Below are 27,257 nucleotides of genomic sequence, written 5' to 3'. Positions count from 1 at the left end.
GTTGTTGTGATCTTGATTATTGATATGAGATAATATTTTTATATGTCATTTAATTTAATCAATGCATTAATAATAATCTAATTAATTTACCAGATCACATATCAATATGTTTTCAATCTCAGGGCTTTTTATAAAATTAATTACTTACATACGTGGCTTCTAAGTATTTCTTAATGGTTCCTAATCGGGATAGGAAAGAAAAGAGTAAAATAATAACACATATGGGTTACAATTGTAATCAAAATATTGTTTATTTTATTTAAATGGCAATCACTGCTTAATATTTGCTATATCTTATTTTTCTTAAACATAACATTTACACATGGGAATCTTATTTTCTTTTGATTTCCAATTGAAAGTTTTTATTAACATTTAACTATTATGATTTATTAGCAACAATTCTATTTAAGTTTGATGAAGCTTTTCTGATATTATTGATTATGTTTCTTCAATTTTAAATGTGGTATTTACTACGAAAAACCCATACATTCATGTCCAAACAAATGAGACTGACCTTTTTCTGGTGCACTGAGAATGTCTTCACACAAGACCCGTTTCCTGCTATCCTTGGCTGCAATCCAAACCTCGTCCTGGCTTCCAGTAATGTTCTCCTCTGAAACTAGCTCGTATAGCTCTCGTTTCCTGCTTCTGTCGTGATGCTGTGTTCTACCTTTTTCGAAACTGCAATCAGCTACCGGGAACTCTTGGCTCAAGGAGGTTCTTTTACTCTCAACCTGGCCTACCTCTCGTTCTACGATAGATACTCCACACTCACGGAACTACACAGGCTTTCTCACTCTCCGTACACTACCGTCTACTACTCGACTTCACTTCTCGACAGCTCAAAACATTCTGCTCTCTATTTGTCATTCATTCCCCTACATTCTAAATATCCCTTCCAGATTCACAAATCAAAATTCCACCACCAACTCTCATTCGCAGTATTCCTCAAAACCAATTTTTAAACTTTCTAAATATGCTTAATGGATTTCAAAGAAAATAGTTAATTCCCATTCTAAAATTACTTTCTACTATATACAAATTTTAATGACCTTTTAACGATTTCACTTGAGTCTTATTTAATCACTTCTTAAAATTAAATATAACAATTTGTTGTATACAGGTTGTTCTAAATTTATATGCCCGAGGTTGAGAAAATTAAAATATTTTATATTAAAGTGAATTTTGTTTATAATTATCAAATTTTAATTTTTATATCAAATAGAAATATAACAATATATATATATATATATATATATATATATATATATATATATATATATATATATATATATATATATATATATATGCCAAAAAGTCCTAATTTAAGAATAAAAATCGACCTGTCTTTCTCTTTAAATTTGCCCTTTCTCGAGATAATGAATTTATGAAAACTCAAATGTCTTCACTTGAAACGCGCCCGCTTGATTAGCAATTAAAAAACAAAGGGGTTTTCGATATTGTATTGCAAAAAACTCTTCGAAATTTCATCAATCAATGTTTAAAGAATATCTACCTACCTTGGTAACATTGCAAATTTTAGTTAAATGTCCGATTTAGGGTTAAAAATGGCCGATTTCGCAATTTTCAAAATTTTTAATCGCTTATATAACAAAACTATTAACTTAAGAGAAAAATCACCAAAGACCTTTTCTGTTTGGAATGATTCAAAAAACCTAAAAAAACTTTGTTCGATGCAAAAAAAATAATTTTAGGAAAAACCCATAATCTTTCCCCTCGCCTGGCAAGGTCTTATGCTCTTCAGAATCTCCTGTCATTGTACACATTTCTTCTAAGTCTTACTAAAACACATACTTAAATTTAAACTTTACACGAGAAAGTTTATTTTACCCCCTACATTTGCACTTTTCGATTCACCTGGTAGATACACTTGCACGGCTGATGCCTGCCAGGTCATGGTTTTTAGCCTTGGTGTGTTATGAATTATCACTAGACAAAATTTTTAGCCTTACAAGACGACCGTTAGTCGGAGGGTTCACTAGCTCTTAGACTAACAAGTATGACATTGTTCACGAATAATTATTTTTTATATTACATCTCTTTCCTACTCACAAAAACTGAAACGATTAATTTAAGCCGCCTGTCCATACACAACATCATGCATTAAACAAAGAGAGTCATAGAACGAAGGTCTGTGACTGATTTATCTACTGACAATTGACAATTGAAAATTTTATTTTGACAGTGTTCGATTTATTAGGTTAAAAATTTACTTATAGGGCATTCCAATACTTTTACGTTTATCACACTGCTGGGAGATAACTGTCACACATTGTATTTGTTTATATTTGTACCACATTGTGTTTTACCAGAAAGATGAGTGGAAGAACTCTATTAGTATATCAATTAAGACCATATTAATATTAATAAATTTTTCAATAATTCTAGTGAGTAATGCATCACAAATAAGTCAAAGTTCTTCACAACAAACTCAATCCCAACAAAATCAGCAACAACAGCAGCAACAGCCCCAAATACAAAAATACCTTGGTTTTAAATTAGTTCCAGTTCCATCTCAAGATCCAAACCAGGGGTATAAATTTTCACTTATGACCACGCCGACAATCAAATTCACCACATCTCAACAAGCACAACAGTCAATGATCCAAAATTATACTGGTTTGCCTCAATATTCGAGTGTTCCTCGACCTCAAACTGTAAGTAAATTATTACAAAATTAATAAATAATAATTTCGTTGTAAAACGAAACAAGAGCCGTCTTGTATTTCAGTTCATTCAGAGAGCGCATAAGCACCTTAACCGGTTTCGAACCTTGTTAGGTTCTCGTCAGAAAGTGCATATATCTCTCTGGCTATCTCTGAACAAACTGAAACAAATCAGGCTGCCAGTATCGAATTACAACAAAACAAAGCGATACGGGTGTCGTGGCGACATCTTAAGAGAAGCGAAATTTGTACTTTAATAAAATTAAAATAATATTAAAAATAAAACTTTATTGGGACCAAGTTTTCTAGTAACACCTTCGTGGTTTCTAAAATTTGCAAACCAACGAATGCTGGAGCAAAGAATGCTGAGGGTAGATCTAAAAGTTGCATCTCACTTCTCGTTTATCCAACGCGCTAAAATTCCAACGAAAAATGGTCCTACATACTCAGTTAGGAGTAAAACTAATAGAAATAAATAATCAATCATACAGAAGTAAAAAACTTCGTTTGTACAATGGTATAAAAAAGTTTATTAAAAACCATTAAAAGTCATCCAAAAGGATTAGCAAAACGTTTTCGATCTAGATCAGATCATCTACAGTACCTAGAACGAAGTATTTCCACGTTAGAATAAATGCAAAAGGTTAAAATTGTGACTAGTTGAAGAAAAAACTGTGGTAATACTTACGTTCTGCTTAGTACATGAAACTAGCAACCTTATGAAATTGGTAACATCGAGAAATATGGTTTACATGATACTTATATAATATTTATAGCGACTATATAATTAATATTTATAGCGAAGTCGATGTTAAAAGATTGAATGTGTTAGGAGTGCTCAAAGGGCAACATGGTTCCCTGCTCGATAAAAACTTGTGGCTCTTGCCAGTTCAATGGACACAGACCAACAAAAGTGAAGGAGATGACAATCTAATTATTAGACAGAAGCGACATGACAAGACAGGTAGTCAATTTTTGGTTATGAATTTAAAAATAGTGGTGTTTAGAATTATTAGTTAAGCTGAATGTATATTAAAATGAAATTTAAATTATAATAAATTAGATTTTAATGAAAAAGTCTAAAAAGTAACTCTCTATTACAGAAAGAACTGTTGTTAATGTTAAATTGATAAAAATATTACTCATAGTAGAGTCAATGACGTCATTGATGACAGTTTTGAAAAGAAGACGAAAGTTTAATTTAGTTTGAAATAGAAAGAGAAAGAAAAATACTTAAATGTGAACAACTTATAAACATACAAAGGTAAGATACATAGTGAGTGATGTTGTAAAAATAAAAAGAGTAATGTTGGTTGCCTATTATTATGGTTGTAATGGTTGTTAACAAATTGAAAAATATTTTCATTTAATTTATTGTCTGAATTAGTGAACTGATCATTTTAAATCTATAGAAGGTAATGAAGTAAACAGACTGAAATGGAAGAAATATATATTACTGTAAAAGTTTTTAAGTAGAAAAGAGTGTTTAGCAGAAGCAAGTTGAAAACAAGTACCTAATGGTGGTTGCCTAATATGATAGGTTGAAAATATATAAATTTTAATTAAATTACTGAAAGAATAGTATGTATTTAATGATAATGACCTAAAAGATGTTAAAATGTCAGATAAAATAAAATTATGATTTGAAAGAATCTAGGTAAAGAGAGAATAACATGAATGTTAATATCCGAAATGTAAAGTGAATTAGTTAAGCTGAATGTAAACTAACGTGCATAGAAATCGGCCCACTTAAAAATTTGGTCATTTTTTAACTCTCGTATTTCCTAAACCTGTTGGCCAATTTTAGTGATTTTTTTAATATGTTATAGCTTTATTCTTCAACAATATCGCTGTAATAATATTATTGCTAAACAAGTAATTGTTATTGTATACCGGGTGTAACAATGATAGTGTGTTTTTTCCTCAAAGTTCACAACACCCTGTGGCATATTCTAGCGTATATAAAATATTGAAATTAAAACTCGACTATAGCCTTAGGCTTTCTTAACATTTTTCTTTTTGATTCATTCGCTTATGTTGGATAATAAAAAAGTTAGGTATTTTAGCAACTAGCAACGTTCTTCATCAATACAGGGTGTTTCTAAATAAGTGCTACAGACTTTAAGGCGAAATTCTGCATGAAAAATAATGACCGTTTCATTTATAAACATATGTCCGCAAATGCTTCGTTTTCGAGATACGGGATGTTGAATTTTTCTTAGCAACTGACGATTTATTTACTGCTCTAAAACCAGTTGAGATATGCAAATGAAATTTGGTAGGTTTTGAGGTAGTTATTGCGCATTTTTTGGCATACAACTAAGAATTTTATATTCACCATTGGCGTGCATACGGTTAATATGACCGGGTAATATGACCTGTATGCACGCCAATGGTGAATATAAAATTCTTAGTTGTATGCAAAAAATGCACAAAAACTACTTCTTAAAACCTACCAAATTTCATTCGCATGTCTCAACCGGTTTTAGAGCAGTAAATAAATCATCAGTATGTAAAAAAAACATTCAACATCCCGTATCTCGAAAACGAAGCATTTGCGGACATGTGTTTATAAATGAAACGGTCATTATTTTTCATGCAGAATTTCCCCTTAAAGTTTGTCGCACTTATTTAGAAACACCCTGTATTGATGAAGTACGTTGCTAGTTGTTAAAATACCTAACTTTTTATTATCCAACATAAGCGAATCAATCAAAAAGCAAAATCTTAAGAAAGCCTACGGCTACAGTCGATAGGTTGAAAATATATAAATTTTAATTAAATTACTGAAAGAATAGTATGTATTTAATGATAATGACCTAAAAGATGTTAAAATGTAAGATAAAATAAAATTATGATTTGAAAGAATCTAGGTAAAGAGAGAATAACATGAATGTTAATATCAGAAATGTAAAGTGAATTAGTTAAGCTGAATGTATGTTAATAACTGTATTAGAGTGAAATTTAAATTATAATAAATTATCGGAGGGAATAATTGGTACATTTTTAGATGTCCTGACAATACTAAAAGTTGGGAAAACTTTGAATTTGAGACATTGTTGAATAAACCATATATCTATTTTGAAGTTTAAATAATAAATAAATTAAAACATTTCAAATAAATAATCATTTCTCTGAAGAGCCGCCTTATATTTCAGTTCGTTCAGAGATATGATTATTTATTTCTATTAGTTTTACTCCTAACTGAGTATGCGGGACCATTTTTCGTTGGAATTTTACCGCACTGGACAGGCGAGAAGTGAGATGCAACTTTTAGATCTCCCTCAGCTTTCTTTGCTCCAGCATTCGTTGGTTTGCAAATTTTAGAAACCACGAAGGTGTTACCAGAAAACTTGGTCCCAGTAAAGTTTTATTTTTAAATAAAACAGGATAATACCCGAAGGTTGGCTGTATACCATCTAGTTAAATAAAATTTAACGTGAAGTAAAGCTCCCTTGTGTAGTTGGTATATTTAATACAAATTAAAAAAAAAAAATTAAATTCCAAAAGGATCACGTTCAGAACGTTTTCGGACTTATCAGTCCATCATCAGTGAACTCCCTGTCCTTGCTAAATAGCCACAATGCCATCTTAACCAGTGTTTGGCATTGTGGCTATTTAGCAAGGACAGGGAGTTCACTAATGATGGACTGATAAGTCCGAAAACGTTCTGAACGTAATCCTTTTGGATTTCTAAAAAAAAATTTAAATTTTTATTAAATATACCAACTACACCAGGGAGTTTTACTTCACGTTAAATTTTATTTTATTTTTAATATTATTTTAATTTTATTAAATTAAAACTTACGCTTCTATTACAAAATTGTTTGTATTGAAAACTTTATTTTGTATTGTCTTTATTCGTATTATTTCTTAGAGTGAAGACAAACAACCAAGGAGACGTGGAGGAACGAGAGGCCGGGGTAGATCTCGATCAAATACTAGGGAGCCTATAAAAAAGCCGCCCTTAGTTTCAGCAGCTAGTGAATCATCTCTACTGACTCCACAGAATAGTGTCATATTGACACAATTGTTAACCAATAGTAAGTATACATTACAATTCCTATCTTTAAGGGGGTAGGCGCAAAATCTTGGTCTAATGCTATTTAAACGCATTAATTTTTTTCGAATCCTGAGAAAACTAATAAGTATTTTTAAACGTTCTGTAATGTTTATTTTAAAATGTTACAAGGGTGGAAAAAAAAAGATAAAATTTAGTGTGTTTTTAATTTCAAATATTTCATTCCAAAGAAACTTTTTGTTTATTCTAAGGGACTTTCGGCCCTTGGTAATAATGTAATCTTTCATTCTGCGTTTAAATTTTTGAAAAATATTTATTAGTTTTCTAATATATATTTATCCACAAGGAAGAATTTCCTGTAGCTGGCTGTATACCATTAATTACAAGTAAATTTAATAAAAAAATTGTCTTTGTAAAAAGTATATTTATTTAAAAAGCCCATAAAAGGGCTACAAATATTAACGACGTTCTACACCTTCGTTGCGGGGTATGCCTCTTAGAGGAAATGGGGGAAACTTATATGCAAGCGAAAGTTGGTAACAATGCATTTATAGCAGAATACTCAAATCATATGAATACTTTATAAAAATAAATTATAATAAGTTACGGAAATTACGGAATTAATTATAATAAATAAATTAAAAATAAATGGTACGGTAAACAATCCTTATTTTTTAATATGTTATTCCTTACAAAAAAACCTTTAATTTAAGCACAAATAATTAAAAATCGTAAATTTGGGTCAAAAGTTATTACTTTTTAAGAATTCCCATAAGAGCTCATGTTAAAACTTAACTTTGACCCTTAATAGTAATTAAACGGCACGGTAAAACAATTTTTAAAAAGCCAAGTCTTAGTTTTTTGAAGTAAACGATAACATACTAAAATTTCATGCAAATCCTTAATTCTTTGCCGAAGGTGTAGAACGTCGTTAAAACAAATCTTTTTCGCTCTGTAACAAGAGCATCATCAGTGTTACCTAAAATAATTATAACCGTATCAATTAAGAAAAAAATTTAAAGTTAAAATTATGACCAAGCTAAAAAATAAAGTTTGGTTATACTTACAAGAAGTCACTCAAAGTCAGACAGTCACACTAAGTTACCCAGAAATACTAATATTAAAACCTTTTAAAAATAGACTAAATGTCTTATACAGTGCGTCCATAAAGTATCGCATAAATTCGTTATTTCGTAAACCGGCGACTTTAAGGAAAAATCCCGAAACAGGTCGATTTTTATTTTTAAATTACGATTTTTTGGCATATATATCATCCTCGTGACGTTATCTATCTGGGCGTGATGACGTAATCGATGATTTTTTTAAATGGAAGCAAGGGTCATGTGATAGCTCATTTGAAAGGGTATTTCATTCTCTATCCATATCTCTATATATAACATCCTATCCAAGATGGCGGAAAGTAAAAATGTGCCGTCACCCCTCTCTATAGTAAAAGAGGTAGATTTTGAAGAGAATACATTTAAATGTTGTCAAACGAAGCCTGATAAAACACTCGTTTGTATAGTATGTTGAAATAGTTATCATATCTCATGTGCTGTGAAAAACAAAGTGAAATTCTTCAAGATAGGGGATTCGCGTGTAATCTGTTGCCAAAATAGTGATGGACAACCCATCGAATCATTTAGTGCCATAGCGATAGAAAATCAGTGGTTAAAAAGGCTGTTAGCTGAAAAAGATGATAGGTACAATTTATTATTAGATAACAATAATCTATTAAAATCAAATAATGAACATTTGCTAGAAAAATTAAATTTATTGAAATCAGAAATAACCAGAACCAAAATCTCACAAAAACCCAACACAACTGCTAATGAGGGTTTAATAAAAACTGACTCAAATAAAAATTTTAATGATAAAAACACCAAACATGTTGAAAGGAATTCTAATATACAGGACAATTCAAAAATTACTACAAACGAATTAAATGCACAATTAATGGATATTCAAACCAAACAGACATGTGATTACATTACAAATTTAACTGTAGAAAATGAGGAAAGCACAAAAATGAATCTTAATCATATCACAATGGAGAGTTCAGAGAATAAAGCGAACGATGAAGGATATCAGATTGTGACAAAAAGACGCAAGAAAATAATGGGAACTGGAATTGGTGATAAGGATTTCCATGGAAAATCCGAAAACCAGACAAAAAATTGTGGCTATTCATCTCAAAAGTTCCGGATAGTGTAAATGCGGACCACATCAAGAGTTTCATAATAACTAAGACAAACTGCGAGGATATACAAGTAAAATTGTTACCAACTGACCAGAAAAGAAGGGATAATCAATGTTTCATGATAGGTGTACTACCTGACTTAAGGGAAGAAATTTACAATCCTGCTTTTTGGCCGAAAAAAATTGGCATTGAACGATTTAACTTTAGGTTAGGAAGAAGATTTTTAGATCGTGAGCATCACAATAGAGGTCTGTCAACTGGAGAAGATAGACCAGACTCTTTTTTAGTCAAGTAAATCCAAGAGAAAATAATATATTAAGGGCCGGTTGTTCGAACGCTAATCAACATTGATTACTATCAAATATTTAATTACTGTCACAACTGTCAATGTCAACTTTGGTTGGGTTGCTGAAAACATAGTTAATTATAATTATGAGATTAGTTAGTCAATTAACATAACAATTATTAACATAATTGATTAACTAATTTCATAATTGTCATCAATAATTATGTTTTCGACAACCCAACCAAAGTTGACATTGACAGTTGTGACAGTAATTAAATATTTGATAGTGATCAATGCTGATTAGCGTTCGAACAACCGGCCCTAAATGTTATTTTATAGTTAGTGTTTTAATGTATCTTGTACTGTGTTTGTACTATACCACGTTGTGTTTTATAAATGTAAATTCATTTTTAAAAACAATAAATTTTCTGTCTCTCTGTCTCTTTCTATCTAATAATATAAACATTAACATAATTATTTATACAGGGTGTTCAAAAAACATTTTTTAATTAAAATAAGTGAGACAAAAAGAAGAATATATATGTAATTTATTTTAGATCAAAATGCATTTTACTACTGTCAGTAAAGAAAAAAAAATTTATTTGACAAATAAACATTGATTTTCGTTTAAACGAAATGCTCAAACTGCCAAGAGACAGGTGTGTGGCAGCTTTAACATTGAATTTAAGCGAAAAACAATATTTATTTGTCAAATAAACATTTTTTTCCTGTTTTCTGACAACAGTAAAACGTATTTTGAATGAAATAAATTACATACATTCTTCTTTTTGTCTCAATTATTTTAATGAAAAAAATGTTTTTTGAGCACCTTGTATAAATAAATATGTTAATGTTTATATTAGTGAATAGAGAATTGAATACCCTTTCAAATGAGCTATCACATGACCCCTATTCTCATTGAAAAAAATAATCGATTACGTCATCATGCCCAGATGGATGACGTCACTAGTATGATATATATGCCAAAAAATCGGAATTTAAAAATAAAAATCGACCGGTTTCGGGATTTTTCCTTAATATCGCGCCGGTTTACGAAATAATGAATTTATGCGTTACTTTATGGACGCACTGTATAAATGGATACATAATAAAATCGAAATGATGGATATAATTCCTATGGATATGGCCTTAGGGCAACATATGACTCCCACACGTGGTACGTGGGTTGATAGCTATTAATTGATTAAGTCATTACGTTGAAAGAGGTGAAAGACAACTAATAAGGCGAGAATTTGAAAGCATGTCTGTCTGATGAAAAAATTCGGAAAAAAATCCACATTTATTTTCCCTGTCCCTGATGCATTCCAGCATAGATGGACATATTATTTTTCTACAACTATAAGAATATAATACCTTTAAAGTCCGAATTTAGAAGCATGTATTTTGGTTTGCCTATCTATACTTTATCAATTCAGGTACACCTCATTGATAATTGTAAATTTTCAAATTCGTTAATTTTATATCTTAGATAATTTATTCTTACTAATTTTTGTATGTTTATAATCCCAAAACACCGATGTTTGTTGTTTTTATTGCTTGTACCATAAACAACTTTAAAATTTAGTGGCTAGTGTAACTAACATTTCATAAAATTAAGTTGCATTGACAGTTTTGGTTCTGACATCAGACAGACATGCTTTCAAACTCTCGCCTTATTAGTTGTCTTTCACCTCTTTTAACGTAATGACCTAATTAATTAATACCTAGCAACACACGTACCACCTGTGGGAGTTATATGTTGCCCCAAGGCCATATCCTTAGGAATTATATCCATCCTTTGGATTTTATTATATGTATCCATCTATATAAGACATTTAGTCTATTTTTAAAAGGTTTTAACCTTAGTATTTTTGGGTGGCTTAGCATGTTCTTATAAGTACATATAACCAAACTTTGTTTTTTACCTTGGTCATCATTTTAACTTTAAATTTTTGTCTTAATTAATACGATTTTACCAAGACAAATTTCAAGATCAAAATCAAGATGAAACGCAGTTTGGATTTAGAGACGAATTGGGAACTAGAGAGGCACTTTTTGTTGTAAATGTTTTGCTACAGAAATGTCGAGATTAACGTAAATATGTCTTTGCCGTTTTTATTGTTTATGAAAAGGCATTCGATACGGTACGTCATGACATGCGATTTTAAAGGGAGTCGGCAGGGTTGTCTGAATCCCCCATTGTTTTTTAATTTATATTCAGATAGAAGATTTAAACATGCTTTGCACAATTTGAAATATGGTGTAAAAATTAGTGGAAAACTGATAGTTACCATCAGATACGGAGATGACAGTTATATTGAGCTATGACTTAAATGGGATTGCAATGTCTTTAAAACTTTAAAAGTCAATTAATACGGTGGGACGAGAGATGGGAATAAAAATTAATTGTTTTAAAACAAAATACACAGTATTTAGTCGTTTACCTTATCAAAATCTACAATTACAAATAAATGGACAACTAATATCAAGAGTGTCCAATTTTAAATATCTAGGTTGCTATACTACTGAACAATTAGATCCATGTAAAAAGATAAAATGTAGAAATTTAACCATAAAGTAATAATCCTGAAAGAGTAAAAGCCAACATTAAAGTGGATGGCCAGTTTACAGAGGCAGTCTCCATAGATAGAGGAGTTGAGATTTTGTACCCGATGTTATTTAATATGTACTCTGAACATAGCTTCGAGCAAGCACTAGGAAAACTACAGGAAGGCGTATTAGTTAATGGAGTGCGTCTAATTGTTACCAGGGTGTACCATTTAAATTAAATAAGTTAAGGGTATTCCCCGTGAAACCGGAAGTCTAGTAGTAACAAAAAATCTGGCATCAGATGCCTTTTAGTCACAGTACTTGCATGCAAAGTTTAAAAAATATTGTTCTTTTCCTTTCAAAGATATTTGCTTGGTTCCATACTTTATCCCAACCCAGTATATGAACCATATTTTGTTTACCTTATTTTGTGATTTCAGACACAGAACCTGCAACGACTGTTTATAATCGTAGTATAAGTCAAGGTGCTCTTGAGATGCTTCCAGGTTCATTACAAATCAAAGAAGAATCAAATTCGATACCTATACTACCACAACCATCGACGACTACACTAATTTTACCCGCCCCCCAAGTCAATATGACCACCGCACAAGCATCTTCAGATACGGTAAGCATTTTTGTAATGTTCTACAATTTATTACTAATTAGTAGTAAACAAGTACTATTCGCTGTGTGCAAGTACTTGGAGGGGATACGAGAAACGATCGTGCGCGTATAGCGGACAAATCTTGCAACTTTCTTAACATAATATATTTCTTAAATAATTCATATTGTTAATTGAAATTGTCAAATTGACGTATATTTCATACCTACTGTCATTGAAGAAAATGGGATTTCGCAAATGTAAAAATTATATATGCTGCTCCACAATATTGATATGATATGCAATTATTAAAGTGAATTTAATCAATGGTATTTTGCTTGTAGTACAATGTTTACCTTTTAATAACATAACCTCAATCGGCTCAATCTTACTTTTTCTTCTTATTCTATTTGGTCTATGGCGTTGACAATTATCCAGTAACCAGGACTAATATAATTGGCTAATATAATTAAAAGTGCTAAAAATGTTGCTGAGCTATGAAACCAGGTGTCGCTCTTCCGAACTTGCACGGTCCCAATACAGTTTCCGTAAATAATGTAAATATCGGTAAAATTTCAATAAGATAAATAAATAATAAACGTATCTGCATGTAATTTAGGTGATTTTTGACAACTGAATAGAAAAAATGACAGGAAACCATTCTCTCAGGTTCTTCAGCCATGAAATTCGTCTTCTTTTGATGCTTCTTCTGCCATCTATCTTTCCTTGCATTATGAGTCGCAGGATGCCATACTTCTCGCCCCGCATCACATGTTCGAGATACTGTAGCTTTATTTCTTTAATTGTAAGTTCAACTTCCTTTTCTTTACCTATTATTCTCAGTACTTCGTTATTCGTAACTCTATCTACCCAGGAAACCCTCATAATTCTTCTATAGGTCCACATTTCAAAGGCGTTATGTCGTCTCATTGTCACTAGATTTAACGTCCATGATTCCACTCCATAGTATAGTACACTGTATACGTAACATTTTGTTAAGCGTACTTTAAGAGCTAATGTTAAATCTTTGCTACTTAGGACCTTTTTCATTTTCATAAAATTAGAAAGTGCTTTTTCGATTCTGACTTTGATTTCTGCAGTGTAATCATTATTTTCTGTTATAAGTGTTCCTAGGTAAGTGTACTTTTTACTCTTTCGATCTGCTGGCCCTCTACTATCAATATTTCGTCAGCATTATGGTTGTTTTTACTAATTTTCATAAACTTCCTCTTTTTGATGTTGAGAGAGAGTCTGTACTCCCTACTACACCTTACTATTATTTTACTCATGAGTCTTTCCAGGTCTTGTAAACTATCCGCTATTATTACTGTATCATCTGCATTTCTGATGTTGTATCAATGTGTTGATACATTAGCACAAAATTAATAAAACTTAATAAAAAATAATCTCTTGTTTTTGTAAATCACACATAAAACATACACATAAGATCGTCCCCCGCGTCGACCAACCGACCTATTATAATCATAACGCTCCCAGCGGATATTATTTAAGAACATGTTTTATTTATTAGTTATCAGTTTACTAGGTACTGTATCCAATTATAACTGATTTATTAAATTAATATCCTCGTTAACGTTTGTAACTATATTAATACTTTTCAGATGTTACTGAGTTCGTATAGTAGTTCAAACAGCCCTGTGATGGACCCTTTGGCCCAAAGTATTCATTCACCGACTTCCTCGCAAGGTTCAATCGGCTCTCCTGGTGGTGAAAGTTCGAGTCATCGGGACAGGAGATCGGTGCACATACATGCCGAACAGAAACGGCGTTATAATATTAAAAATGGTTTTGATATGATTCATTCTCTTATACCGCATCTTAATCAAAATCCTAATGCTAAGGTGAGTATCACATTTCATTTATTATGTAAAACTACACACTTTAAAAGTAACTACTACTTCTTGTTTTGCATTTATTGTGTTGTTCCAGCTCTTAAAATAAATCCTTAGATTCCGAGTCTGATCGCCGAGTTTTAGATCCCTTGCGCATGTAAGTCTAAAGCACTGTCTTGATTAGAAAAATGTAAAGTTTGAGTAACCTTCTGGCCCAGTTTTAATATTAGGGTTTTCGAGTCGCGCAAGCGCTCCTAACATGACTAACGAACACTTGTATAGCCACTACAGATGGCTTTACGTGCCATCGGAAGCACGGTGATTGATGTTAGAAAATATCATGTTGAAAAATAAAACTTTTGAAACCATAAATGATCTATTTCCACCACGTACTTGTTGATGTTACGAAAGCTTTCTGTTATAAATTAAGTGGTGAGCTAACTAAATGACCATCAACGATTATAATTTATTGAATTACAGGACAATAGGAAAACATTTTACTTGAACATAACTGACATTATATTTTCTTATTTTCTTGACATTACATTACAACTTCTAAACTGTCATTACATAGAGTATGTACAACTATAGAGCAACATCTACTTTTAACGTTGTATATTGTAACACTCTCCCTCAACGTGAAAAGTAGATAAGCCAAACAATTTTGGTTTCTTTCTAAGACGCATGTTGTAACGCTTAGCTTCTTGAACACCATCATCGCTTCTTTCTTCTCTATTCACTTCTTGATTTTCACTCGCACTTTCTACACTTTCCATATTCTCAGATTGCACAATTTCATTCATACCAGTTTTCACTTCTAGGAGTTTTCATGTATACTAAAACATTCCGACTGATTCTGGTTCACTGATTCGGCTTTAATTTCAAAAATTCGCAAATTGCATGTAACCTCAGGTTTAAATCGTACGTCGTGGCTAGATACGATTCTTCTTTCAGATGGAATCCATATTCTAAAACCATCCCTGTCATTCACGTAACCAGCCAAATAACCATGTATCGCCTTGTCATCAAATTTACGGCGAAAATTCTTGTTTACGTGAACATAACATTCAGTGCCAAATATTCTTAAATGTTTCAAACTCCCAACTGGCTTTCCATACCACAATTCATAGGGACTTTTGTTCTCAATTGATGACTTTCCTGTGCGATTCAGAAGATACACTGCAGTATTGCATGCTTCTGCCCACAATGCTTTGGAGAACTTGCATGGGTTTAACATGGAACGAGCACACTCTACAATGGTACGGTTTTCCCTTTCAGCAACACCATTCTGCTGAGGTGTATAGGGTGGAGTGATACAATGTTCTATACCTCTACTCGCAAAAAGTTCAGATACCTTTCTATTGTCAAACTCTCTCCCTCCATCACATCTCAGTTGCTTTACAACATGGCCATTTGTGTTTGCTTCATTTAAAAATTTTTCTAAGAATGTACAGCCGGTTCCTAAAAAAACTGATACGACTCTTAGTAAGATTTGATCATGTTGAGCAGTGTATTTGATTGATCTGACATTATATTTATTATGACAGACAAATAATAAAATAAACAAACAACTGATTACATATTATGTTAATTCATAAATTGTACTAATTATTAAGGTCTAAATGTTTATTTATTTTGAATTCCTGTATTTTATAAATAGTATATAAATGATAGTTTTTACATCAAATAGGTCACATAATTATTGTAAACGTGGATTATACAACAAAACAAATTAATTTTCAATTCAGCCCTGTAACTTATTAAAATAAACATTATAGAAGTTTTCAGGGACTTTCAGCCCACGGTAATAATGTAGTCTCTCATTCTGAGTTTAAATTTTTCAAAAATATTTATGAGTTTTCTCAAGATTCGAAAAAAAAATGAATAGAATTAAAATACATTGAGAATTTTGACATGCGTCACAATTTTGCCTTAACTCAATGTAAAATTCTAAACTGTTGAATTCCAGCTTCCCTAATTATTTGACATCAAAAGACATTAGAAACTATTTGTAGAGGATTGAAATCTGTATTGAAAACAACTGTTAAAATTGGTCTACGTAATTAAACATATTCCAAAATTTTGTAAAAATGTAATACATTTCAGTTTTCAGCCCAAACTTAGGCCACACACAATGCAGTAATGTTCACATTTTTGAACTGTCAATATTTTTATTTTATCATCTATTGTTTAAAAACAATACAGTTGATAAGATACCCTCAGTTGCGGAGAAAGTATTAATAATAAAGTCTAATAACCGTGGAACAGAATAAGCTATCTGACAAATTTTAAGATTTGGCAGTGACATTGACAGTATGTAAATATTAAGTATTTATCCTTCAAAATACACTGCTCAATTTTCTACAAAATACGCTTCAAGAGTCGTATCAGTTTTTTTTGGAACCAGGTGTACATACCTCACTTTTATGTTTCATAAAGAAAACTTTCCGAAACTTACCAAAGTCATCTTTAAAACATACGTAATAACGTGTTCTTCCCAGTGATTCTATAGACATGGGTCCATTCACATCTGCGTGGATCTGCTCACCAGTGACTTGTGGCCGATTGATCCTAGTTTTAAATGGCAATCTATGCATTTTTCCAATTGCACATCCATCGCAAAAGCTTTCTTTGCACCCATCAATGTCTATATTCATTTTCTTCAAGACTTTCTTTACGCGTTGCTTATGCTGATGACCAAATCTTTCATGATACACTTGTAACATCTGTTGACTCTACTAAGTTTGCTTGAATGGGATTGGTCGGTTTCATAACACGTATATCAAGTGCATACAGGCCATTACTGAAGTATCCAGTCATTACAGATTCAAGAGTATTTTTATCATGTAGATTTACACCTTTTTCGTCGAGTACTGTAATGAACCCCCTTTGCGCAGCAGCTTTCACAGAAAACAAATGAGCGCTTGCTTCAGGAACATAAAAAACATTCTTCGATTCAGCATATTTCTATTTATTATTCAGACGCGTTTGAATTTTCACCGTTCCTTGCCCATGGGCTAACATACATACATCCTTCTTACCAAGTGGTATTTTTCGGGTTCGGCAAACTCTGTATAAGATGAGAAATATTGCTTATCTGTAGTGATATGATTTGTGGTTCCACTGTCACAATACCATTTCCCAGCTTCAATACAATAATTGTTAGATGCGGCACTTAAAACAACGGACAAAAAACAGCATCATTACTTTTATTCTCGCCTAAATTCTCAGCAGATTTTTTCAGTGGACACTCTCTCGCCCAATGGCCTAATTTATTGGACATTTTTCTGTTGCACGATGTACATTTCTCTTTTATTTCGTAGTAGTTGTACTTTGGCTCTGTTTGTATGTTTCTGTCGGGCTATTGCGTGCAACAAACGCAAAAGATTCTGTGGTACTTTGGTCAAGTAATTCAATGGCACACAATTTCTCAATCAATAAATTCAAAGTTTGATTCTTCGATGGTATCGTGTCCCACAAATCTTTGAAATTATCAAAGTCCTTACCCAAAGTTGATAAGATCCGACCATTTAACATTCTTTCGGATAAAACATTTTTATCATGCTTCTGCAATTCATCATTCAAATCTACAAACAGTTTCTGCAACTTCGCAACATGTGTGCTAATATCTTCTTTTTCATCACGTTGGACTCAAAAAAAGGCTTCAATTAACATGTTTAACCGTTGTGTACTGCTACGTTCAAATCGCGCACGTAATTTGTCCCATATTTCACTAGCGTGAGTACATGTCAGCACGAGCTCGGCAACAGTTTTTCCTAGCGTACCTGCTAACAAACTTGCCGCTTTTGCATCGTCTTTTAACCATTGTTGATGCTTCTCTACTTCCAATGAAGTTGAATTTTCGCTAAGTTCGGGACACTTACTCATACCGTTCACAATGTCTTCAAGTACATACGCTCGTAATAACATCGAAACAAACAACTTAAATTACAATTATTAGTTCTCGTTCAATAGTGAAACTCTTAGTGCGACTAATCTACACAATAAACCTACCATCCTCGAAGATATATAAAATATGGAATGCAATAGTGAATGCATTTTCTTTTAACATCCAACATAGACGTCCATCACAATAATAAACAAACAATTGTTTATTTCTTTATGAAGATATGGCTACATGAGGTGCATCATAAGCAAATATAGCAATACTTCGTGAACTGCCGTAGCTCAGCTGCAAGATACTAGCTTCATAAGGCAGAGCGCACGAATTCGAATCTCGGCACCAATAATGACATGTTCAATTCTAACAGTGATACGAGCCGTTCACCGTGCTTTGAAGGCTACGTTAAGCCGTCGGCCCCCCTGGGCCGACGACACCTAGCTACTTCAAACGGGGTTAAAGAAGCAATGGCGCGGGGACCTGTCCGAAAGGATCTCCCTGGCAAAAATGTCATATAATATTATTATTATCATAGCAATACTTCGAGGATGGTAGGTTTATTGTGTAGATTAGTCGCACTAAGAGTTTCACTATTGAACGAGAACTAATAATTGTAATTAAAGTTGTTTGTTAGTTAAGCCAACAGGTATCGTACTTACTAGACTTTGTCGAAAGCTTTCGTAACATCAACAAGTACGTGGTGGAAATAGATCATTTATGGTTTCAAAAGTTTTATTTTTCAACATGATATTTTCTAACATCAATCACCGTGCTTCCGATGGCACGTAAAGCCATATGTAGTGGCTATACAAGTGTTCGTTAAGTCATGTTAGGAGCACTTGCGCGACTCGTAATCCCTAATATTAAACCTTGGCCAGAAGGTTACTCAAACTTTACATTTTTCTAATCAAGACAGTGCTTTAGACTTACATGGGCAAGGGATCTAAAACTCGGCGATTAGACTCGGAATCTAAGGATTTATTTTAAGGGCTGGAACAACACAATAAATGCAAAAAAAAGATTTTGAACTCAAACTAAATACTATAAACGAAAATGAGAACATAATACGAAGTCACACAGATAAAAATACGTTATATACTCTATCCAGCGGTTCTCAATCTGTGAAATGAAATGTACCACCAGTACCACTGGTGGTACATTTCATTTTTTGAGGTGGTACATAAAACGCAAAAACAGCCAAAATCAGCACCACTATTATAGTTAATTAGATCACCTAGTTAGATATGTATTTCAGTTAGGTGGTACCAAAAATAATAAAAAGTATTTTGTGGTACATGACACAAAAAAGATTGAGAACCGCAGCTCTATACTGATAGGTCAACAACACGAGAGGAAGTAGGAATAGGGTTTACTGGTCCTAACACCAGACTATCAATAGGCCTCAGAAATACTTACAATATTAGCATAACTGCTAGCAATAATTTTTTTGCTTAGAAGTTGCAGAAACGAAAACACCTCGATTAAGCCAAAATATTTATTGCCTCAGACAGTTAAGCTGCCCTGAAGGCTGTGAAGTCTACGACTTATGAGTGTATAATAGCTTGGAACTGCCTTAATAGTCTAGTCGCAACATAGGGGGTCCCGTGGGAAATTCTAGCTCGCCTTGATTTGATGGTGATATTATAGGTTTTTTGGGTCGCTGAATCTAATTTTTTTTTTTAGACTCCTTTATTCTGCAATCTATCAGTAATGACAATGAGCGTCTTTGTTGATAAATGATTATGACATGTACAGAATGCTTCATTAAGCACCCTGTTTTATAATGTAGCTATTGCTAACTTTGTGGCATTACCTCTAATATTTACAATATGTTACTATTTACAAAAATATGTATATTACTAATTACTTAAACCTATTAATTAAGTCTCTTGGTGTGAATTTTTTTAATCTGCTTTCTTCATGTTCATGTAAGTCTTCAAACAGCCGCTTGGCTAACTCGTTAGGATGTTCAGACACTCTTTCGCGATATGTTGCACTATATTCACTTATCACTTCTTGCACTGTTGGAATTGCTAAGTCTCGTTGGATCACGTAGTTGGATACGTAGTATGGAGCATCAAGAATCAGCCTTATCGTCTTGTTTTGGAACCTCTGTATTATATTTAGGTTGCTATTAGAAGTTGCTCCCCAGAGTTGGATACCGTAGGTCCAAATGGGCTTTATAATGGCTTTGTAGACAAGTAGTTTGTTCTCTAGAGACAACTTCGAGTTTCTGCCGATAATCCAATATAGACGGCTTAGCTTTAGTCCTAACTGTTTGCGTTTAGTGAAAATATGTTTTCGCCATGTTAGTCTTCTGTCTAGGTGGATTCCCAAGTATTTTACATCTTCGGCTTGAGGTAAATTGTTGTTGTTAAGTTGTACTGGTGGGCAAGTTTCTTTACGGAGTGTAAATGTTACATGTGTAGATTTTAGTTCGTTAGCTTTCATGCGCCATTTCGACAGCCATTTTTGTATCTTGTTAAGGCAGATTTGAAGTTGTCTTGATGCCATCTTTGGGTCTTCGTGTGAAGAGAGAGCAGCTGTATCGTCCGCAAATGTGGCTATTGTAACCATCGGTGTAGTAGGAAGATCACTTGTGTACAACAAATACAGGATAGGTCCGAGTACACTGCCCTGTGGTACCCCTGATTTTATGGCGTTCAGAGAAGAGTATTCTTGGTTTTGTCTGACAAGGAAGTGTCTATTGGTTAGGTATGATTTTAGTAACAGGAAGTGGGGATATGGAAGTAGCTTCTTAATTTTGTAGAAGAGTCCAATATGCCAAACTTTATCAAATGCTTGTGACATATCAATAAATGCAGCAGAACAATAACGTTTTTGTTGGAAGTCATCGTTAATCTTGTTAACTATTCTATGTACTTGTTCGATAGTGCCATGTTTGTTTCGGAATCCAAATTGGTAGTCTGGAATTAAGTGCATCATTTCTGTTATAGACCTCAGCTTTTTGACGTATATTTTCTCGAAAATTTTGGAGATAGTTGGTAGCAAGCTAATAGGTCGATAAGAGGTAACTTCATCTAATTTTTTGCCTGGTTTAGGGATCATTATTATTTGTGCTACTTTCCAGATCTTTGGGTAGTACCCTAGTTTGAGGACGGCATTGAAGATATATGTTAGTAATTTAAAGCATTTGGGTGTTGATTCCTGAAGCACTTTTCCTGTGATAAGATCATATCCTGGTGCTTTTTTAATGTCAAGTTCATTCATTATTATATTTCTGGTTTCACTTACTAGAATTTTTTTTATAGGCAGGTCCATTTGGAAGGGTGCATTAAGTGTTTCGTCTATTTCTTTATCATCTGAATGCTGCTCTGGATCGTATGGATGGAATACTTTTTTTAAGTGTTCAGTAAAGACTTCTGATTTTTCTTTGTCATTTCTTGCCCATTTATTTCCGTTTATAATTGGAGGATTAAACAGTTGAGGTTGTTTAAGCTTTTTTGTAGCCCTCCATAGTGCGTAGTCTGAGGCTTCCGTTGGGGTTAGAGATTCTAAATAATTTTTAATGTTTTCATTTTTACTGTTCGGCTGAATCTAATGGAAGTGGTCTGGAAGCCCAAGCATGGTGCGTTTAATTGTTATTAACAAATTATGGTAAAATTAGGTATTTTTCAGGAATTATTAAAAGCCCTGTAAATGAATGAATAGTATTTTCTCTGGTGTATTTTTGGTCGCTGAATCGAATGCGACTAGTCGCGATTACTTAAAATATGTTCTTATTTTGTTAATAACAAAATAATTGTTATTCGCCGAAAAGCTCGAAATAATGCTCTATCTACAGCAAGTTTGTAGTCTTTTTCATAGTATCTTGTATCTTTATACTCTAAATCGATTGTCACTAGTCGTGATAACTTAAACCACGTTCCGACTTTGTTATTAATAAATTATTGCAAAAATAACAGTTTATAGTAAGTTTACTCACGGTTTTTGCTCTGGATTTTAAAAAACCATTTGGATTCACATGAAATTTGGCATACACGTAACTAACATATCAATCAAAACAAGTGATATTGTGCCGATGTGTGCTTTTACCCTGGGGGTGAGTTTCACCCCTTTTCGGGGTAAAAAAAGAAACCTTTAAAACAAGTCCGGAAGTGAATAAACTGATTAATTCTAAGCAACTTTTGTTCTAAGTCAATACTTTGCGAGTTATTTGCGAGTGAATATGTTCATTTTTCAACAAAAAACCCACGTTTTTAGACGGTTTTTCGCAAATAATTCAAAAAGTAAGTATTTTTGTTCAAAAAAATTTTCTTAGCTAAAATACTGGGTTGGGATAAAGTATGGAACGAAGCAAATATCTTTGAAACGAAAAGAACAATATTTATGAAACTTTGCATGCAAGTACAGTGACTGTTGCCATATTCCTTGTTACTACTCCATTTCCGGTTTCACCGGAAATACCCTTAACTTATTTAATTTAAATGGTTTACCCTATATATTTTTGCGGATTTTAAAAGAACTTATTATTTTAATTCATACATACCAAATTTGGTAGAAAAATTTGTTAAAAAGTGTCTGTAGATAATTTTTTGCATTAATACAACGTAGTAGGAAATAAACGAGTACCATCTATACTGTAGACTAAAATTGTTGTTTACATGCACTGCATGACTTATTTGAATTTAGTATAGTAGGTAAAACTGTTACTGAACTAATTGACAGAAATAAGTTGTATTAAAAATGGTTCATTTAAGTGAAAAAGATCGTATTGAAATATTAATGATAATCGGTTATGGTGAATTTTCATTTTTTGGAAGTGAATTTTCCAAATCGATGGATTGGACGTAGAGGATTCATAGAGTGGCCCGCTCGTTCTCCGGACCTCAACCTGTTAGATTTTTTTCTTTGGGGTTATCTAAAAGCACGTGTTTACGTTAGGCGACCAACATGCTTGCAGGATTTGAGAAAAATAATAATATTGATGAATGTGAATACGTAGAGAAATCTTGCAAAAACTGACTCACGAATTTATTTATAGGCTTGCACGTTGTCAGGAGGTGAAGAGCAAATATTTTCAACGTTTGAATTAATTTTTTTTTATTTTTAATATCACTGGTCTAACGTAAATAAATTAACCTATTTTTTAACTGTAAAGAGATTTATTTCTTGTTTTAATAGCTTTTTCTTTCAAACTTGGTATGTATGAATTAAAAATAACAAGTTCTTTTAAAATCTGCAAAAATATACAGGGTGTCCCATTTAAATTAAATAAGTTAAGGGTATTTCCGGTGAAACCGGAAGTGGAGTAGTAACAAAAAATATGGCATCAGATGCCTTTTGCGTCACTGTACTTGCATGAAAAGTTTCATAAATATTGTTCTTTTCGTTTCAAAGATATTTGCTGGGTTCCATACTTTATCCCAACTGTGTATAGACTATAAAAAAGTGAAAAAAAATGGTGTATGTGTGAGATCCGTAGAAGCGGAGTTGTAGCTAATGAACAACAGGTTCATATTCGTCAAGTTCCAAATCGAATATTTGAACATAAAATAACCAAAAAATGAAGCACTTTTTTGAGGAAAACTCATTATGTACAACTTTTTTAAAGCTTTAAAAAAAACTTTATTCTTGTTTTTTGAAAAAGTATCTAGTATCAAAAATAAGCAAGTTACGTTAGCATCTCAAATGAAATTAATCGTTACCTACTTATGTTGTATTTATATGATCTGTAAGTTTTATCAGTTCGAAAGTGCTTATAAAACCACCAAAAACGTGTTTTTTATGTTGAAAAATTAACATTCACTCGCAAATAACTCAAAAATATTGACTTAGTGAAAAAACTGTATAGAACAAAAGTTGCTTAGAATTAATCTGTTTATCCACTTCCGTACTTGTTTTAAAGGTTTCTTTTTTCACCCCCGAAAAGGGGTGAAACTCACCCCCAGGGTAAAAACACACATCGGCACAATATCACTTGTTTTGTTTGACATGAGTAAACGTACTATAAACTGTTATTTTTGCAATAATTTAATAATAACAAAGTCGGAACGTGGTTTAAGCTATCACGACTGGTGGCAATCGATTTAGCATATGAAAATACTATGAAAAAGACTACAAACTTGCCGTAGATATCGCATTATTTCGAGCTTTTCGGCGAATAAACAATTATTTTGTTATTAACAAAATAGAACATATTTTGAGTAATCGCGACTAGTCGCATTTGATTCAGCGACCAAAAATACACCAGAGAAGACCTTAACACCATTAATTTTTCTTTACAGGGCTTCTAATAATACCTGAAAAATACCTAATTTTACCATAATTTGTTAATAACAATTAAACGCACCATATTTGGGCACCCAGACAACTTCCATTGGATTCAGCGACCCAAAAAACCTATAATGTCACCATCAAATCACGGCGAGCTAGAATTTCCCACGGGACCCCCTATGTTGCGACTAGACTATAAGTATCTGAACGTAAAAAGTAAGTTTGAAGGGGGACCAGGGCATGAATGACTTGTTGGTAATGAGATTGTTGATCTCTTGCTAAAGAATGAGTAATTGCTTCTTTTATGCGACCAAAACCATTCTGCGATTTACCGTTTTGAACATAGGCAGTTCCTCTGCATATATTTGAATTAAGTATAATTCAATGTACACAGATATACGGGACCTACAGTTTTACGTTAACTCAGAATGACTAAGTATAGAGGGGCTGTACCAGACAAATGCGACTACGTGGTTTGTGAGGGCTTTCGACGTGGTGACCTTGGCAACCATTTTTTCATTTTATGGTTGGAATATAATATAGTTAAAAGACTGTTTTAATCAGAATTAGTATTCAATAAGTTGCAAACATATTCCAAATATTAGTTTTTTAAATATTGTTCTGAAGCTATTTGCTTGTGGCATCTTATGCAATTTACTATTTTATTTGGTAATAATCCACATAATTTAAAATTAAGTGTATTCGACGTTTCGATTTCCACTTAAAATAAAATAGTAAATTAGTTTTTTGTAATCATGATCACCATCTTCTACTTAAATTACTTTAAATAATAATACCTGTCAGACAGAGAGACTCCCTGTCAACAACATTATTTAACATGCCATAGAGGGGGCAGAAAGAGCAGCCAAAATTCTGGGAACTATTATCGAATCTTCAGCCCAACTGATAGCGTATGCAGACGATATTGCACTGGTTACTTAGAGATTTAAAAACCATGCAGAATATAATATTAATTCTAGATAAAGAAGCAAAGAAGATAGGCCTAGTAATAAACCAATGCAAAACGAAATACCTCAAGTGCTCAAGAGAGAATACGAACGACGAGAAAGAAATTAAACTTGGTGCATATACATTTGAAAGAGTTTTAAATACTTGGGAGTGATGGTGAATGGCAGAAACGATAGAACGGATGAAATAAATGAACGCATCTTACTGGGTAATAAATTACTGGGTAATAAAACTACTGGAACTACCAAAAATTCTTGAAAGAAAAATACACTAGTAAGACGACCAAATTAAAAATTTACAAGACTGCAATCAGGCCAGTGATCACCTATGCTGCAGACACGATGTACGTAACACAAAAAGATGAAATGAGGTTATAAATCATAGAGAAAGATAATTCGACGAATAATGAGACCGGTGAGGATAAGTGTAGGCGAATTTAGAAGATTAAGCAATGAAGAAATTAAAGAAGTCATCCAGGGTGAAGACATAATCAGGTTAGTGAAGGCGCAAAGGCTCAGGTGGCTGGGACACACAGAAAGAGCTAACCCAGACTCTGCGCTAAAGCGAATAACTGGCTGGAGACCAACAACAAAGAGACCAAAGGGTAGACCTAAAACAAGATGGAGAGATCAAGTCTTAGGAGACATAAAGAAGCTGAGAATCCACAATTGGAAGGAGCGTTGTAAGGACCGGAAAGAATGGAGGAAAATTGTAGACAGGGCCAAGTCACACACCCTGCTATAATAATAAAAGACAACAGCGGACTGATTCTCCGCAACAAATGAATCAGAGAGCCCAAAAGGGCGGCAAACACTCCGCCAGGAGTGAATAAGCCATGATTATGATGAAATAATAAAAAATAAATTTGTTTATCGTATTCGAATTTATATTAACTACTCTTACGTTTATTTGCAGTTAAGTAAGGCAGCTATGTTACAAAAAGGTGCTGAATATATTAGGCAGTTAAGGGATGAAAGGAACCAACTTAAATCAGAAATGGAATCTCTTCGACAACAGATTGAAAGCCTTAATGCGGCTATAAGGTGAGCTTCATCTATATTTTTTATTATAATAACATTAATATTATAATATTTTTAGCAACTGTCAGTCAATGTTACCCGCCACTGGAGCTCCGGTTTCTCGAAGGAGGGATAGCCGAATGCAAGAGATGTTTGAAGAGTATGTTCGAATACGTACTATGGAAAATTGGAAGTTTTGGGTCGTATCCTTTTTTTTTGCATAATTAATTTTTTAGTACTTTCATACTGTCGGAGAAAAATGAAAGATTACCCATGAACGATCACATTATCTTCTCACAATATATAGTGTGATGACAACATATTATGTTGTGTAACTGATGTCATCATTTAACAAATCATGAAATAGTGTGTGATATTATTTACGTTCCGATATCGTCTTGAATATGTTGTGTATCAAGAAATTATGTTTCTTTTTTCTAGATTTTTTTCTTGTTCTTCCTCTTTTGCTAACAAACAAGCAATAACGACTTGTTCTTCATCGCCTTCCTCCATTCTCACAAACACTTTCCGCTGGTACAATCACTACAAGAAACCGAATGAAGTGGCATCAGCAATCCGATTACTGATACTGGCGTCACCAACTTTTGTCTTTCACCAAATTTTGTCTTTCACCAACTATCTCATCACCCTCAAGAATTTCCAATTTCCATAAACTTGTTAACCTTTACAACATTCTCCGTCTATTCCACCATATCCCGTTAGCATAACTTAAGCAAGATATCATGTTAGTGAATAGTCAGGAAGTAGCTCCTTGTAACCGAATCATTTAGTGACTTGTAACTTGTAACCATTGACCTGAAGATGCTCTGCATACTTTAGAGAGCGAAACCGGTCGTCGGAAGTTACAATAAATGATTGAGAGTACGTCTGCTTTTTACTTCATTCAATATGAACTCCCACATGCAACCC

General features: G+C 32.9%; 1 protein-coding gene across 1 annotated transcript in view; it reads left to right on the top strand.

The window, feature by feature from the left end:
- The window catches only part of LOC126887179 (carbohydrate-responsive element-binding protein), a 226,091-nt gene that overhangs the window by 180,954 nt on the left and 17,880 nt on the right, over positions 1-27,257 (top strand). Inside the window, exons 9-14 of the mRNA XM_050654565.1 lie at positions 2,410-2,678; positions 6,565-6,730; positions 12,185-12,372; positions 13,971-14,210; positions 26,224-26,351; positions 26,407-26,530. Coding sequence (XP_050510522.1) covers positions 2,410-2,678; positions 6,565-6,730; positions 12,185-12,372; positions 13,971-14,210; positions 26,224-26,351; positions 26,407-26,530 — 1,115 coding nt within the window. The remainder of the gene's footprint in view (positions 1-2,409; positions 2,679-6,564; positions 6,731-12,184; positions 12,373-13,970; positions 14,211-26,223; positions 26,352-26,406; positions 26,531-27,257) is intronic.

Source organism: Diabrotica virgifera, chromosome 6, assembly GCF_917563875.1.
Source record: "Diabrotica virgifera virgifera chromosome 6, PGI_DIABVI_V3a".
In the NCBI taxonomy this organism is placed as follows: domain Eukaryota; kingdom Metazoa; phylum Arthropoda; class Insecta; order Coleoptera; family Chrysomelidae; genus Diabrotica; species Diabrotica virgifera.
The sequence above is the reverse complement of the archived record's forward strand: the minus strand, read 5'-3'. Positions and strand labels throughout refer to the sequence as shown.